At 41.5% G+C, this 17229-nt stretch overlaps 2 protein-coding genes across 4 annotated transcripts; one reads left to right on the top strand and one right to left on the bottom strand.

Annotated features, from left to right (window-relative positions):
- The first annotated feature begins 71 nt into the window (after positions 1-71).
- dipk1aa (divergent protein kinase domain 1Aa) lies at positions 72-8541 on the top strand. 3 transcript variants are annotated; one of them, XM_058418650.1, is made up of 6 exons: positions 74-405; positions 3117-3543; positions 3652-3786; positions 4864-4971; positions 5828-6004; positions 6179-8541. In XM_058418650.1, the coding sequence occupies exons 2-6, from the start codon at positions 3538-3540 to the stop codon at positions 6989-6991; spliced, it is 1239 nt and encodes a 412-aa protein (XP_058274633.1). In that variant the 5' UTR covers positions 74-405; positions 3117-3537; the 3' UTR covers positions 6992-8541. The 3 variants fall into 3 exon arrangements, with proteins under 3 accessions (XP_058274634.1, XP_058274633.1, XP_058274632.1); XM_058418649.1 differs by lacking the exon at positions 3117-3543 and having other exon boundaries at positions 75-405; XM_058418651.1 differs by lacking the exons at positions 3117-3543; positions 4864-4971 and having other exon boundaries at positions 72-405.
- A 1009-nt stretch (positions 8542-9550) lies between these two features.
- Positions 9551-13079, bottom strand: rpl5a (ribosomal protein L5a). Its single transcript, XM_058419077.1, has 8 exons — positions 12929-13079; positions 12423-12492; positions 12171-12286; positions 11928-12062; positions 11497-11699; positions 10890-11067; positions 9831-9919; positions 9551-9734 (listed from the first exon to the last, which is right to left on the bottom strand). The coding sequence occupies exons 1-8, from the start codon at positions 12929-12931 to the stop codon at positions 9632-9634; spliced, it is 897 nt and encodes a 298-aa protein (XP_058275060.1). The 5' UTR covers positions 12932-13079; the 3' UTR covers positions 9551-9631.
- Between the last annotated feature and the right edge of the window lie 4150 nt (positions 13080-17229).

Genomic DNA, 17229 nt, shown 5'->3' with positions numbered 1-17229 from the left:
GCTGCCGGCTTCAAGCTCGAAATGTCGTAAAAAAAAAAAAAACCAACCCCATTGCAACATTCTAACCCGGAAGTTCGGAATAAACCTGGATGCAGCATATGGTGCTCATGAAGCCTGCTGGATTTTCCTAAGAGCTGTGGACGTGATCCAGGTCACTAGAGAAGGTTTAGGATCGGAAGTGCAAGCAGAAGTGGAGTAGTACAGTACAGTAGTAATGGTCCGGTTGGGTGTGTTAGAGGGATTAGGGCAGTGATGACGCGGTGCACGGAGCAGAAGAGTGAGATTCCTGCAGCCGCGATGCTTTTCTTGTTCTGCAGGTCGGTGACATGTCTGACATGAACTCTTTCTGCCATGGCGAGAGGTCTGCTTGCACGGGCCTGGATCACGAAGTCTTACCTCTTTCACGTGAGTGTGATTTCTCTGCGTTTTTCCAGCTCAGATGCATGTTTATGCAGGGTTGACCATTCATTCATGCAGTTTGAAGTCATGCACATATCTGGACTAAAGCATTAAATTCACATGCACTCAGATTTACACCTGAAAAAAAGTATAAATAGTTTTTTTCTTGATGCTAATTTCATTTCAATGCAGCAGAGGACACCCCATGCTTTATTGTCTTTATGATGAAGTCTGACAAGAAAAGCAACTTGCCTATAAATAGACAGCCTTCTCTGTGTCGAGGAAACCTTTAAAGCTCTCAGAGGCATAAAATTATCGTTTAGACTTTGATTTTGAGATCTGATTTATTATCATGATTAATACAAAAATAAATGCAGATACAAAAACTGTACATTTTTAGCATGGATGCAAATAAAGTACTACTACTACTAATAATAATATCATTTGTTCATTCATTGTTGGTCTAAAAATGCTTCACTTAAAACATGAAACATTACACAAAGTACACTGTATTGCCAAAAGTTTTGGGACACCCCTCCAAATCATTAGTCCCCTTAGATCCGAGTCCTGACCGCAACCCCATAGAACACCTTTAGGATGAATTTAGAGCGGAGACTCCGAGTCAGGCCAAACGTTTTGGGACATCTGCCTTTACTTCCAGGAGAGTGAACTCTGGCCTTAATGCTGCCACTGCTCTCTGTGAATTATTGATTTTGACTGTTTTCTAAGCAGTACAGATTAATTTCAAGATCATCAAAGTTTGGATGAATCAATACATAGTTTTAACAACCACTGGACTATTTTAACCTAATGTCAACAAACTGACGGTTTCAGCGCCACTCAGTGGGTCTACCTGGACTCTGGCGTACCTGGCTCAGTGGTTCTGGCACCTGGGACTCGGCCTGGGATTTCTCCTTCGTTCGCCGCAACAATCCTGGATTACAATCTCCTCATCTGGATTCTACTTCTTCTTGTCTGTCACCCTTCTCAACTCCTTCATAAACTTCAGTTGGTCCAAAACACAGCTGCCCACATCATCACAAAAACTCCCTCCATCAACTACATTTCTCCTGTACTTTTTCAATTACACTGGCTCCCCGTTAAATTCCGCATTGATTACAAGATTCTCCTCCTCACCTTCAAAGTATTACATAACCTTGCCCCCTCATACCTCTCAGAGCTGGTCCACGTTTACACCCCTGCACGGTCACTCAGATCCTCTTCATCTTACTCACTTGCCATTCCCTCTGTCCGCTTACGCACAATGGGTTCCAGGTCTTTCAGCTGGGCTGCACCACACCTCTGGAATTCCCTCCCACTGTCCATCTGTGAAATCATCTCTCTCACATCTTTTTAATCTAATCTTAAAACCTATTTCTTTAGGAAAGCCTTTTCAGATTTTTGTTAACCGTCTTTCTGTTTTTATTTAGATTTTGTATGTGTACTGCTTTGTATTTTATCCTTGGTTCTACTTGATGTAAGGTGACCTTGACTTTCATGAAAGGCGCCTCAAATAAAATGTATTATTATTATTATTATTACATGCCCATGAATGTAATATGGAGTTGTCCCGCCCTTTGCAGCTATAACAGCTTCAACTCTTCTGGGAAGGTTTAGGAGTGTGTTTATGGGAATTTTTGACCATTCCTCTAGAAGCACATTTGTAAGGTCAGGCACTGATGTTGGACGAGAAGGTCTGGCTCACAGTCTCCGCTCTAATTCATCCCAAAGGTGTTCTATGGGGTTGAGGTCAGGACTCTGTGCAGGACAGTCAAGTTCCTCCACACCAAACTCACTCATCCATGTCTTTATGGACCTTGCTTTGGTCACTGGTGTGCAGTCATGTTGGAACAGGAAGGGGTCATCCCCAAACTGTTCCCACAAAGAGCATGAAATTGTCCTAAATGTCTTGGTATGAAGCTGAAGCATTAAGAGTTCCTTTCACTGGAACTAAGGGGCCGAGCCCAACACCTGGAATCAATGGTTTGGAGGGGTGTCCCAAAACTTTTGGCAATATAGTGTATGTATAAACCACACATCTGGAAAAAGTATAACAGTTTAATGCACTCAAATCAGATTTGTTAAAAATGATCTGACCAATGTTGATAGAGTTGATTGTCATCAGGTGATTATTTTCAGTCAGGAGGCGTGGCCTTAAGTTTGAAGGCGGAGTTAAACTTCATACTTCAGACAAACATCAGAATGGTGAATCGTTCTTGAGTGTTTCTTGTGTTTGGTGTTCGTTTAAAACCCTGACCAACTCTTAAAAATTAAATTAATTAATTAACTAAAATTACTTAGCACCATTAGCCTTGTCTCTCATGTTTGGGTGCGTAATTAAACACAATATCATGTCACACACATTACATCAGCTGGAGGAGTCACGTAAAACCTGAGCCGTTTGTTTTCTTAAGATTTCTCTTCATAAAAAACAAAACCAAACAAACCAACCAAGCAGGTAGGTCGTGTGTTTTTCTTTTTTAATTTTTGCTTATATAAGTGTTTTTGCAGCCGGTCTCCCGGTGTGTCAGGGGTGTAGTCTGTGTAATTCCTGTGGCTGCTTCAGGAATGCTGAGTCTGCGGGAACGATGCTGGACTGAAGAACGGATGGCCAAAACGTCTACAGAGAGAGAAAAGAAAGAGGATACGTAGCCAATGTAATTTGTCTCGTAAAAAATAAAAAATGGTGAAAATTATAGTCTGGTGTGTTTCTGCAGCTGGAGGATGCCGGACCTCGTCCTGTCCGGAGATTCACAAGATAAAGTCGCACAATGACGCTGTTACTCACCGGCCAATCAGATTACTTTTCCCAGGAGACAACATCTCAGTGGAGCACTAATGAAAGAAGTCGAGAGTGAAGTTCAGACGTACTCCAAGGACACAAGGAAGAAAATCTGTTGTTTTTTTTTAGGGCTGAGTGATGTGATGATGTAATAAAATGGTCAGTTATGTCAGGGCATTCTTTTCCTTTTTGGATATTGTGGATCTCATGAGCACAAACACACCCAAAGTGGACAGCTGAAGATGAGAAAACTTTGTCCAGTCTTCAGCTGTCCAGTCTGGGCGAGTCCGAGCTCATGACGGTCTCAGATTCCACATCCTGGCTACAGAAGAGATATCTGGCGTGCTTTTCTCCTGATGGAGGTCAGACAGTTCAAGGTTTCATGTGTTTTGAGATGCTTTTCTGTGCAGGATGGCTGTGAAGAGTTACTCACTGAGCTGAAACCGTGTGTGTGTGTGTTTGGCGTGCAGGTTCGGCTGTCGTACGTGAGGGTGAAGTACCTGTTCCTCACGTGGCTGGCGGTGTTTGTGGGGAGCTGGGTGGTGTATGTTCAGTACTCGTCTTACACAGAGCTGTGCCGAGCACACGAGTGCTACACCACCATCGTGAGTCTTCTGTTTAATACACACACACACACACACATCCTGTAACCATTCCTGTTCTACACCACAGCGCTCTTGAGTTCTGGATTCTGATTGGCCAGCAGGTCTATCAAGTTCTTATTGTTTCTATAGTAACGGATCGTTCCCAGAGACACGGGCACTTCATGTGTTCTCAGGGACAAAATGATGTTTTTTGCAAGGAGACGTTTATGGGAGGAGTCTTCAGTGTGTGTGTGTGTGTGTGTGTGTGTGTGTGTGTGTGTGTGTGAGAGAAATAGAGAGAGAGAGAGAACAGAGGAAGTGGTAGGGGAGAGTGAGAGGAAAGAGAGATAAAATAAGATGGAAGAAGTGAGAGTATGAGTGAGTGAGTGAGTGAGAAGGGGAGAGAGAGAGATGAAGATAGAGGGGGGGTAAAAAAAAAGAGGGGGTAGGGGAAAGACAGCAAGAGTGAGCGGGAAGAGAAAAATGGAGGGAGATAAAGTGAGTGAGAGAAGGTGGTGAGTCAGTGAGAGAGTGAGTGACTTTGTGAGTCAGTGAGAGAGTAATAGAGAGAGAGAGAGAGAGAGAGAGAGGCAGACAGACAAAGAAAGAGAGTGAGAAGGGGGGGTAAAAAAGAGAGAGAGGGAAGAGAGATAAAGATATGAGGGAGGGGGAGAGAGAGAGAAAGTGGGATTGGGGGGGTTAAAAAAGAGGGAGAGAGGGGGTGGGAGAAAGACATAGCAAAATTAGAGAGAAGAGAGATAGAGGGGGGTGAGATAAAAAGAAAGAGAGAGAGAGTGAGATAAAGAGGCAGACAGACGGAGAAAGACAGTGAGAAGGGGGGGGCAGAGCAAGAGGGAGAGGAAAGAGCGATAAGAGAGAGATAGACAGAGAGAGAGTGAGTGAGAGAGCAAGAGAGATAGACAGAGAAAGAGAGAGAGAGAGTAATGTACGTGGCTAGAACAGTAAAAGTTAACAATAAACTGTTAAAAAGTGCACTCTACCTGATGGGGGGTTTAATTAGGAATGATTTGCTCCCCCCCGGTGGCCGCTGTGGTGTAGGCGGAGTTTACTCTAAAGCTCCTCCTCTCTTCGTGTCAGTGTGATAAATACAGAGCGGGTGTGATCGACGGCTCCGCCTGCAGCAGCCTGTGTGAGAAAGAGTCGCTGTACTTCAGGAGGTGTCTGTCCTCCAAACCCAACACTCAGGTGAGCTTCATGGAGAACTTCAGGATCTTACAGCTCCAGCTCTAGGTTCTGATGGAGTTCCTCCTTCCTGTGTAGAGATATAGTCAGTGTTTGTCCTGCTTTAGTGTTATTTATTTAAAACAAAACTGCGTGAATGTTGCTTCATTGCTGCATCGCCTTCGTTGTTATTAAAGTTTTTGAGCTTTAAAAACTTTTATATAGATTCACACTCATCCTGGAGAAGTTCTTAAAGGCAGAAAGAACTTAATACCATGATCATTTTTTATTTTTTTTTAAATTTATTTATTTATTCATTCATTCATTCATTAATTAATAATTTTTTGTGTATTCATGTATTTATTTATTTGTTTATTTATTTATTTTTGAACTGATTAAAATAAAATGAATTGAAAATTGTCCACATGAATGCCAGGTTTTGAAACCTATTTATTTATTCATTTGTTTGTTTGTTCATTCATTCATTCATTAATAAATAAATAAATAAAGTCATTCATTCATTCATTTATTTGTTAATTGATTAAAATAGAATCAGTTGAAAATTATCCACATGAATGCCAGGTTTCAGAACCTATTTATTTATTTATTTGTTAATTAATTAATTAATTAATTAATTACTATTTTTTTTAACTGATTAAAATAGAATTGGTTGAAAATTATCCACGTGAATGCCAGGTTTCAGAACCATTTATTTGTTTGTTTGTTTATTTATTTGCTGGCTTTATATTGTGCTGGTTTCTTGTGCTGGTTTCTGCGCTGATACTTCAGACCTTTGACTGTGTTCTAATGTACTTCACCTGACTCTACAGATCTACTGATATTATGTTAAACTAGTTGAGTTCCTCTCCACGTTCCTCAGGTGTACACGGCGAGCTGGGGCGACGTGGACGCGGTCATCAAGTGCCAGCTGGGCGACGTGCTTCACTATGAGCTGGGAGAAGAGCTGGAGCCCAGGAAGGAGCCTGCACTTTTCGACAAACCCACCAGAGGAACGTCGGTGGAGAAGTTCAAAGAGATGGTGTATGGTCACGTGAAGGTACGCGAGCACGTGACGATGAGCTTTAGGACTAATTCAGTGTAATACAGTGTGCCTTTGTGATTGTGTAATGAGGAGCAGCTGTAGGTTGGGTGGAAATGGTGGTGAAGCATGGTGAACGTTGTCCTGATCTTTCTCCTGCTTTTACCTCTGGTGTCTGTGTGTGATCTTTAGGCGAAGGTTGGGGAGCAGGCTGATCTCACCACGCTGGTATCACTGGTCCTGTCGTTCGCGGATGCCGATAACGACGGGCGTGTGTCTCTAGCCGAGGCCCGGTCGGCGTGGGCTCTCCTGCAGCTGGACGAGGTTCTACTCAGCGTGGTTCTGCAGGGACGCAGTCACACTCCCAAGCTGCTGGGTTTCTGTGGTGACCTGTACGTGGTGGAGCGAGTCGCGTACACGCCGCTCTACGGCCTCAACCTGTCTCCATCGCTGGAACCCTGGATCACGGCCGTGGTGGGACGCGGCCTGGATCACCTGTTCGCTCCGTCGTGGCCTCGAAAGGCAAAGATCTCGATCGGGCTGCTGGAGCTGGTGGAAGACGTTTTCCACGGGATGTTCGGCTCCTTCCTGCTGTGCGACATGAAGCCGGGAAGCTTCGGCTACACCGAGCGCTATGAGCTGCGTCTCCTGGACGGCCGACACGTCGTGCCCGAGGAGGCGTTCAGACGCGTCATGCGAGCCCGGCCGTGCCACGAAGACTCGGACTGCGTGTACAGCGCCGACTGCGGGGCTTTGTGTCGCCGAGCCGAGCGCCGCTGCAGCCCCGAGCCGAGCCGGACCAACCTGGCGCGAGCCTGCAGCGCGCTGGAGGACTTCCTGCTGCAGGGGGCGCCGGCGAGTCTGCGAGACGAGCTGGAGAGGCAGCTGAACGCCTGCATGGAGCTCACGGGATCCGGAGAGCAGATGCAAATGGAGCACTCGCTCATCCTCAACAACCTGAAGATGCTGCTCTGGAAGCAGATCTCGCACACCATCGACTCGTAACGACACACACACACACTGTGAGCTCGCTGTGGTGCTGCCGTGTGTGGCTTGGGTTTGGGGTTTGGTTTGATTTTTTATTATTAACATCCCACACACTGACTTAATGACTTGGTGTCACTCTTTAAACTCTCCTCCTGCCACTCACACGGCGATTAAAGCGGCCGTCTGTAATTCTGTGATATTTAAAATGTCATGAAAAAAGTCTGATAATCATATGCGCTTGCGGTATTCACTATTATTGGAGCCTGGAAAAGAGCTCCGCCTCTTGCAAGAACAGATCCGCTCAGCTCCGCCCACTTCCCTCAAAAAGGCAACTTTCTGTTTATAGGGCGCCATTACTTTTGTCCTCATTGAAACCGTTACCTTTAATCTGATTTAAAAAATCTCATTGAAGTCGATGATGATGATGATGTGAAAGTTGGCATAAATATTGGCACCCTAACAGCAGGAGAGTTTAAATAATGACAGTATCTCATCTAACATCAGTGTGTGTGTGCGCGCGTGTGTGTGCGCGTGTGTGTGAAACATTTGTGCCATACATGAGTGATCTCTGATCATTCTGTGGGGTTTTTTTCATATGGAGGGAAATTGAAACCTTTTGCATCCATTAAAATTAAAGATGTGAAAATAATAAGTTGAAGGATACACTAACGTTGAAGTAGAGGTGTGTGTACGGGACTGCTCGTGGGTTCTGACGCCTTCGCTCCGTTTTCTCGACGACCGACGCTTTCCTATGTTTCCCACGATGCCATGCTGAGAGCAGTGCAGTGGGATTTCACCCTCGCTCCATCTCTGGATCAACAGAGCGATGCGATGGCGCTTTAGTTTTCCAGCCCGATCGTTGAAAAACACTGTCGCTATGGCTTTTCATCATCTCGTACGTTGATAGCTAGCGTGTTATGCGGTAGCTGCATTGCATTTTGGGTCCATTCGACCGACGTTTTCCATTTACTCCTTCACTGGAATTCTCGTTACAATGACGCAGAGAGATCCGTCACGGAGAAGGCGAGAGAGAAAAGAAATGTTTTTTGAGCTAACCTCTCAGCCGTTAGCAACAGAAATGTCCACGTCAGTGAAGAAAATTTAAAGTGTCTTGGTGTGATTATTATTTTTCTTAAAGCTGAGTCCTGTGGAATCTGGGTCCCGACGCACACCTCTACCACGACAAAACTGTGATTGTCTCCAAGTCACGTATTTTACACACTATTAGCGCAGAGATCCTGCGTCTGCATGCTAGAGTTACACTTGAACAGAGATAATGCTGTGGTCAACCCCCAGTGCTGACTGACACGGCCAGATCTCCACGCTGGAGCTGAGAGAAATGGACAGTCTGATCTCCTACAGGTTTGAAGACTGGACTGGACTCTGTTAGACACATTTTTTGTTTGTTATTTTTGAAGTATTCGTCTCCTGTTCTGTGCCATCGTGTGACCGATCTGTTGCTGAACATCGCTGCTGCTGGTTAAGGACGAAAAACCAAACAGTTCTATTTTAAAAAAAAGACAGAAAGTATAAATGCATGACTTTGCACATTAAAGTATTTTGTCGCATCTGTGTGCCTGGAGTTATTTATTTATTTTTTTCATTTTATTATTATTTTTTTTTTATAATTTGATTTAATTAAGGAATTTGGTATAAAAGTGAAAATGTAAAAAATAAATGATGTACACTTCTTTTTTAGTTTTTAATTATTATTATTATTTATTTTTAAAATATTTCATATATTTAATATATATAATAGTGATTTTTTTAAGGAATGGTATTAAAGTGAAAATGTAAAAAATAAGTTTTTTTTAATTAAATGCATTTATTTTTAAAAATATTTTATATATATTTAATATAAAATGTTTCTAATAAATGATTTTTTATATATCAATAGTCATATCGATATATTAATTAGTATATTTAATTTTATATATGATATATAAAAAGTATTGTTGAATATATTAAATAATTTTAGATTAAATATATATTAAATATTAAATTTAAAAATAAATACTTTTTTTTAATTTTCACTTGTATAACAAATTCCCTAATTTAAAATGTCATTTTAAAATTCAAATTCAAAACTCAATTCCTTTAAATAGATTTTTTATCTATTTTCCAGGTTTCACCTCAACACAAATATAAAAATGAATTTAAAAAAATGTAGTCTTGCAAGTTTAGTCTTATTTACAATTCATCATAAGCATGAATGAGTTTTTTTTTTTTTAAACTTTACATTTTTAAAATTTTGGTTTTGATAGAATTTTACAAAATGTAAAAAAATAATTGTAAAATATTCTGTAAAAAAATCACTCGTTTTCTGTCTATAATTAAACTTCTGCTTATTATTAGAGCTAGAGAGGGATTTATTCCAGAACCTTCCACCAAGAGAACATGTTATTTTTATTAGTCTAGAGTCATTAACTCATTAACCACCTCAATGATGTAAGAATTTTTCAGTAATATTGAGACTCAGGAGGTAACAATGACCCCAGATGACGTTTTGTGAAGCCGAGATCTGATCTGATGTGAACACAGCGAGATAAAAAAATCAAAAGCACAGACACGGGCCTGTTACTTTTCCCAAATCTTTTATTTGGAGAAAGGTGCACACATTTTCTCGGGAGCGGTGTGAGGAGGTCGTTCACTCGTCGGTCACTCGTCGTCCTCGGCGGCCGCCTGAGCACGCAGGAAGCTGGCCTTCTTCTGAGCGACACGGTCCTTCCTCTGACCCAGAGTCAGTTTGGCACGGTTCCACCTGAGACATTCAGAAAACTCGTCAGTTATCCACATCAGTGTGTGAAAGATGATGATCATGGGGAGGAGGAGGAGAGCACACAGCTCCAGAACTCACCTCTTCTTCTTCACTTCCTTCTTGGGCTTCTTCTCGTGTACGGGATTCTCACGAATAGCGGCGTGAGCCTTCTTGTACATTTCCTCCACCTGCAACAAACACATGCTCACGTTACACAACTACTACACACAACAAACCTCGGTTAGAGAGTCTGTGTGAGATAAATAATAAATATTATTATTTAATATAATAAATAAAAATAAAAAAATAAAAATGAATTAAAAGCTCATCTGATCTTTTAAACGCTGTATATTAGGTTAAAAAATAAATATATTTTAAAATTATTCCTTTATTATTAGGCCAAGAATTTTTTTTTTTTAAATAATTCCTTTACTATTAGGTCAATATATATACTTTTATATATAAAATATACTTCATTTATGCAGTGCTTCTGAGGTGCCCCCCCCCCCCCCCCAAAATCCTCACACAAATGCTCTTTAATTTTAAGACAGTGCTAATTAACAATTCATGAATAATTAATCAGTCATTAATTAAGCAAGCAAGCACTTCAAAGAAAATTTACACTTTTATTTGAAGCATTTGTACGCTGTCTACATTTAGATGAAAATTTTAAAGTGAAGTCTTTTGGAAAATACGAAGTTTTTTCTTCTTGTTCCCAAATTATAATACTATATATACTATAAATAATTATAAACTTTTTTTTATAATTTATAAATGATAAAAACTTTATAATTCAATTTAATACAAACTAATATATTATAGTTTATTTTAATTAATTCTCAAATCAGCTTTATACTATATATTTATATATATATATTTTTTTTTAATATTTCTTAGATCAGTGAACTGATCACATTATTGCTGTATCATTAATACGGCTTTTTTCCCATGAATCTGCAGTTAAAAAACGTCATTTTCTTTTTTAAATAAAGAATTTAGAGCTCTATTATTCAGCTGGAGCTTGTGAAGCTTCTCTCAGTCCCGTCTTGAAATCGCTGCACGACATCAGCCGAGGGAAAAGAACCCTCTCAGCGCAGAGAGGATCATCATCAAGAAGCTCAGTGTGTGTGTGCGCGTGTGGTTGAGTGTTCCTCTTACCGAATCTGGTGTGACGCCATTCTTGATGAAGCGGGAGAACTGTTTCTTGTAGGCCTCCTCGTCCTCCTCTATCAGACTGCTCATGTACTCGGACACGTTGATACCCAGGATGTGTTTTCTGTGGACCTCATTGTTGAACTCTTTGCTCTCCGAGTCGTAGCCCGGGAACCGCTTAGTGCTGAAACACACAGAGACAGCCTGCGTGAGTGACGTGGATCACATGTCTAATCCTCCATTATGTATAAAATGTGTGTTATTTAGGTCAGCTTTTCATTCGTATGCTATGATTATGCGTTCTCTGATGCGCTCAGTTTTGATTCTCTGGGTTTTATGCGCTAGGATTAGTACATAGCTAGTTTTCACTTGCTAAGTACGCTTGGTTTGCTAGGTCATACTTTCGGACATTACGTCAACTTTCGCTCAGCAGGTTAAGGCTTGTCAGCTTTCACTTGCTAGATTCCGCTTTTGTTTTCCGTGTTAGTTTTCATTTACGTCATCCTTTCCTACTCTAGATCAGCTTTCACATGCTTCATTACTCAGACCCTTGATCTAGTCATGTGGAAAAGCACGTGTCTTGTACACTAATCCCCTGTCCCCGTGTCCTAACCTGTGTGGGATGGACAGTCCTCCATCCACCGCTCCTTTCAGGGCCCCGAATACTTTATTCCCGGTGGTGGTTCTGGTCAGACCGGCGTCCAGGTAGCAGGTAAACGCTCCCGGCTGGCCGTCGATGCTCTCCACGTTAAACTCCTCACCCGTCACCTCCACCTGGCCCTCGTACACCTTATCCAGACCAAACTTATTCAGCAGCTGCAGAGAGACAGCAACAACAGCCGCGCCGGTCAGGGATGGGTTTAGACACACACTTCAAAGTAATCATTATCAGCAACGTTTGTATATAAGAAACAGGACAGTTCTGGATGCACTGTGGAGCTCTAACTGCAAGTCCGCAGCATCTCACTACCACTTCGTTGATTATTTTCCCTAAAACAGAGTGATTTACTCCCTATTCAGCGAAGAGGATTGTTCAGCTCTTACCCGACGTGCCAGCAGCAGTCCTGTGCAGTAGGCAGCGGCATAGTTGGTCAACCCCACAGAAACGCCGTATCTCGGCAACTCGTGAGAGTAAGCAGCGCAGACGACCACATCGCCTTCAATTTTGGCATATGCGATCTGCGCACACACACACACACACACACGTCATTAATGACTTTATATCAACATCATGAAAGAAAACAGTTTACTAGCAGCACAATGTTTATGTTTATTAAATAACATCACCTGGCAAACAATATCCCTGTTGGAGAATCTAACGATCATGCGATACTTAGGCGTGTTGTACTTGTTCTTGTCCTGGATGACGAGGCGCTTACGGGCAAAGAAGTCCGTCTTGCCCTCTGGAAAGGAAGAAAAAAGAGCGGTCAGTTATCGTGTACAGACGGACGGCATACTGTGACTCGCTTTAATTAAACACGTGTGTAAATATTATGCAATTAATTGTTTTTTAAATACATAAAATGGACGTTCAGTCACCTCTCCTTCTCCGGAATTTGACCTGGTATCTCTTGAAATACGCCTTATTCTTAACAACCTTGACAAACCCCTAAAAATGGGGAAATAAAAAAACAATCATAACAGTGTAATAAACACGTTATTAACATCACTGAGGCTCAGCCGCTGTCAGGCGCGCACGTGCACGCTGACGTCACGGCCGACCGTGAAACTGAGCCGGGGTTATTTTTTGGTGATTTTTTTAAATAATTAAAGCTTTAAATGAATGGACAAGTACATTAAATGATTTGGTTTAATTAACGCTTGTCCAGAAAAACCTGGGAAGCGTGTAAGACTTTATTAGACACGTTATAATCCTGAATAAGCGAGAACGCGGAGAGTAGCACGGCGAGTCGGGATTCAAAAACATCCGACATCATCCGACTGAAATTAAACCCTCATCCACGCTCAAACTGCACCGTGACGTGCGCGAGGCGCCGGACTGTCGATTAAAGAAGATATTTGGTGTGTTTGCTTTGTTTACTGACCATTTTTTAATCGTTAGTTTCTCCTTTAGTCAGGAGATGAAGTCTTCAGACTCCGATACTGCTCCCGCTGCACTGAGGAAAAGGAAGAGGGGGGGCAGCGTGCAGGCGGAAGTAGGAAAAAATACAGGGCGGAAACAGGGAGCCCGCCATCTTGTGATGTGGAGGGAAACTACAGTGAAGAAATTCGCTGCGTACCGTCCACAAACACACACAAAATCACAGATAACATTAATATTATTATAAATATACACTTAGTTAAAGAGTGAACTGGAATATGTAAATATATAAAAGCGACACGTGTGTTTTCTAACATTATTTTTTTTTACAATGAATGTGTTTCAGCCTGAAAAACCTACCAGCTTAATAGTGAAATAAATATTTACCACCATTAACAATAATGATTTGTATTTTCTATATGTTTCTTTGTTTTATAAGACAAACGCACAGGGCAAAAAAAAACCCATTAAAATTTTAAAGAAATAAAGGTGTATAGTGGAGTTCAATTCAAGCGGTGAAACGGTTTGCGCATGCGCAGCACAGATGGCGATCACTACACCCGATCATGCGCCAATGGACGAAAATGATGTTTATGTTAGGTTCATGTTTGTTTAGCTGTTTAGCTTCAGGTCAGAGGAAGAGTTGTCATCATGTCGCAGGCAGAAGTCTTTAGAAGTTCTAGAAATCTAGAAATCTAACACACTTTGTTTAGTTACAGAGAAACTCCTGTGTCTTTAACATGTAAAACCCTGCGGTCTGACCCCAACCTCCAAGGATGGGATATGTTAAGAACATTTCACTGTGCTGTAATGTCGTCATACGAGTCCCTGTATACCTGTGGTACGTAGACGATAAAGTATTGATCAAACCCGTGCTACTGTCAGAGCTGCTCTTATTGACGATGAATCACCACCATCTGACCAATCAGAATCCATGCTATTTCTCTATAGGATGATGCAGTGGCTGAAATAATTTGCGGTTAGAGCATAATACATACATTTAAAATGATAAACTTCTCTTCCATACACTTTTATCTCACATAACGACATCTCCTGTGAACAGATATCATCTGAATTTTATTCATATTGCTCATGTTTTTGTTTTCTAGATGTTTCCCCTGTCCTATATTTATAAATACATTCTATTTTTTCTTTCTTCGTAATTCAATTCTTATTGTTTTTGTCCGACTGAAAATTTGAATAATTTGGACTGCTTCTAAAATTCCACTTCATCCACTAGGTGGCAGATTTGCACTCTTTTTGTCATTCTGGACAACTTTTTGGTCGTCCTTTTACATTTTTTTAAAAAAAATAAAAGCTTAATAGCTACCAACATTCTTCCTGCTTCAGCGCCTGTGCTGTTCTCGGAAATTCTCGGATATTACGTCACCGAACAGTACTTTTCCTCGTCTTTGGTGTGGGAAGAAGCCAGGGTATAGCCTCTTGTGTAGCTTTTACTTTGTCTTTTATGGATTTAAAAATAATCCAAGTTACATCATTGGATGTGAAGCTGCACTGTGTAGCGCCACCTACTGATCATGAGATATAAGACTTGCTAACATGGAAAAAATCTTTAGACTCAGTGAGGTGTGAACTTTACTGTGTCGGCCATTTTGAATCGTGTGTTAAGATGTGCAAAAAAATGTTAAATGTATGTTAAAAAGTGCTTATACACTTGCTAGATAATAAATAATATCTGTTGAATCCTGATAGTTGCTGCTCGAATCTATATTCCTAGATTATATCCTGACTAATGAGCAGTGTTAGCAATGGAGTTTTGCGAGGTAAAAAAACGTTTTGTTGACCGCTAGAACAAGCTGACGCTGACCACACGTGTCCAGAGAGAACGTCTGCACTACAGTGACAAGGACGAAGCCGAGTCTGCGCAGTTCCCTGTCCTGTATCTTGGAGGAAGAGCAGCTAAAAGTAACGCCGCAGTCGAGAGTGATCTCATTCCCTGTCGCATTTAAACTGGCAGAGGTGGTTAATGACATGGTTCTTCCTCCTCCACAACTGCTCCTCAGGGCTAAATCGGGGTTGTGTGTGTGTGTGATTAAACCCAGGCGTGGGTGACTCGGGACTGTTGGGTGAAACTCCAGGAAATGGTGATAATATCTCAGTGTGTTAGCTACTGATAGTCACATGCTGGTTACCTCTCACTTACTACCGGCTTCTGATTGGCTTCAGGAAAGTCCATTGGAATTGTTTGAAATGTTAACATTTTCTCTCATTTTTCACTCATTTAAAGCAAGCAGATGAAGATTTGGGCTTGTTTCTATGCAGGCATCTTTAGCAAAACACTGGACACAGCAAGATTTGCTCTAAGAATCAAAATCAAATGATTCACTTTACTATGATTCACTTTTCAGAATCAGAATACTTTATTGATTCTTTATTGATTCTTTTGAGCTACCAGTTTGGGTGAAATGATTCATTTGATTCTCTTAGAACAGATTGAAGGTTTACATCATACAGTACTCCTCTACACATTTCGATTTGATTTCTAATCCCCGTCATGAGACTTTGCCCACCCAGGAGCTCTGGCATGTCCTTCTTCCCTATGTCCATTCTGGGACTTCTCTCTCCTTTAATATATATTTATAAATTTAATATATAATATACTATAAATGCCTCCAGAAGTGAACTACAAGCTGGTGAGACATTAAAACCCATCATACTGTGTAGTACGTCTTGGTGCCCTTCTGAGAAGTGAATCAAATGAGTCAATTCAGCGAGAAGTGAGTTATATATGGAGTCATTCTGTCTGGGGTCATTGAGTGAAGAAAAAAACCTTTCATCTGGAAAATATTTATGCATCTGAAAGTAAATCTGCAGCCTCCTCACAACAAGAAGCAGCGTGTCTCACTTTAGTCACAGCTGAGAGAATGTAAAGCGAGAGAAATCATGATCTTATCTGATTCACTGAGTCACTGTGGGTGTGTAAGTGTCTAATAGAAGAACAGACCTCATAGATGGGTGACGTGTTTCAGGGGCTTCTGTCCGACACGGGGCTTGGTCTGCAGTGCAGTAGATTCAAGTTGCTTTAGTTTCTTATAAATCCAGATGAACAACACTACCAAACCTTCATTTGTCCTTCACATGGACAAATAAAGTCAGTCCATCACTGTTACTGTCCTGCTTCTGTTAGACACTTACACACCCGCAGAGACTCAGTGCTGTGTTATTTTCTTCGCATATACAGCTTATTAACACACACCAAAACACTCATACCACAGATTAACATGGTTTCTGGCCATCATGAGATGTTGCCCATCCCAGAAGATCTGCTAATTCCTTGGGGCTTTTGTCTATCAAACAGCCTGGTCAGTGGCCTCCTTGTGATGTTTATCTTTGGACTTTGCAGAATGTGCAAAGTCCAAAGAGTGCAAAGCTTCCATCTAGAAGCTTTCCGCCATTTTGAGACTTTGTCTCACGTGGAGTTATTGGCCATCTAGGAGCTTTTGCTGGACTTGGGGATGGGGCCTTCTCATATTAGAAGCAGCTGCCCATCATGAGATGTTGCCCATCAAGGAGTTTCTGCTCATCATTGGGCTTTACCAAACCAGCGTCCTTTGCCCAGTCAAGTGTTTCTTTTTGGGTTCAAAAGCTTTTGCCCATCAATGAAACTTTGTCTTATATGGTGCTTCTACTCATCATGTTTTTATTTATGTTTTTATTTATATATTTAATTATTTATTTATTTAAGTATTTGTTTGTTGTTATTCTAAAAACCTGGGGTCTACTTTGCCCATACAGAAGCTCCTTCCCAGTACAGGGTTTTCCCCAACCAGCGTCCACAGCCCAGTTAGAGTCATCTTTATGCGGCTACTCCTGACAAGAAGATTTTGGCCTTTGATTAGGCTTTCTGAGGTACTTCTCATCATGGGGCTTTCCACAAACCAGTGGCTTCTGTCCACTATGAAACTTTCTTAACACGTGGTTTTTGCACAATTAGGGGCTTCTGTCCAACACGGGGCTTTTGGGCCGCAAGCCCAAGTCAAGCGGCTTCTTGTGTTCTTATTTAGACTGCCTGTGGTTTGAGACTCGTCTAGTTTAACAGCGTTACCAAATCCTTCACTTAGTAAATCAGTTAGCAAATCACTTCTCAAAAAGAAATCATTCCTTCTTAATGCCCTCCATCGCTGCTACCGCCGTTTCTATTAGACACTTCCACACCCACAGAGACTCTATGCTTTCGATAAGATCGCGATTTCTCTTGCTTCACTCACAGCCGAGGCTGCTTTTTAAATTTAGCCTTGCCTAGTGTTGCACTTGACCACACGTCTCACACTTCACCTTCACACT

The sequence above is a fragment of the Hemibagrus wyckioides genome, linkage group LG20 (genome assembly GCF_019097595.1).
Source record: "Hemibagrus wyckioides isolate EC202008001 linkage group LG20, SWU_Hwy_1.0, whole genome shotgun sequence".
In the NCBI taxonomy this organism is placed as follows: domain Eukaryota; kingdom Metazoa; phylum Chordata; class Actinopteri; order Siluriformes; family Bagridae; genus Hemibagrus; species Hemibagrus wyckioides.
The sequence above is the reverse complement of the archived record's forward strand: the minus strand, read 5'-3'. Positions and strand labels throughout refer to the sequence as shown.

Excerpts from the sequence above, each read along its gene's own strand:
- dipk1aa (XM_058418649.1), top strand. The coding sequence starts at position 352 with ATGGCGAGAGGTCTGCTTGCACGGGCCTGGATCACGAAGTCTTACCTC. Across the intron at positions 3,787-4,863 it reads ACGAGTGCTACACCACCATC|TGTGATAAATACAGAGCGGG; the intron begins GTGAGTCTTCTG and ends TCTTCGTGTCAG. Across the intron at positions 4,972-5,827 it reads CCTCCAAACCCAACACTCAG|GTGTACACGGCGAGCTGGGG; the intron begins GTGAGCTTCATG and ends CACGTTCCTCAG.
- rpl5a (XM_058419077.1), bottom strand. Across the intron at positions 11,068-11,496 it reads GGACTGTCCATCCCACACAG|CACTAAGCGGTTCCCGGGCT; the intron begins GTTAGGACACGG and ends TGTGTGTTTCAG. Across the intron at positions 9,920-10,889 it reads ATGGCGTCACACCAGATTCG|GTGGAGGAAATGTACAAGAA; the intron begins GTAAGAGGAACA and ends TGTTTGTTGCAG.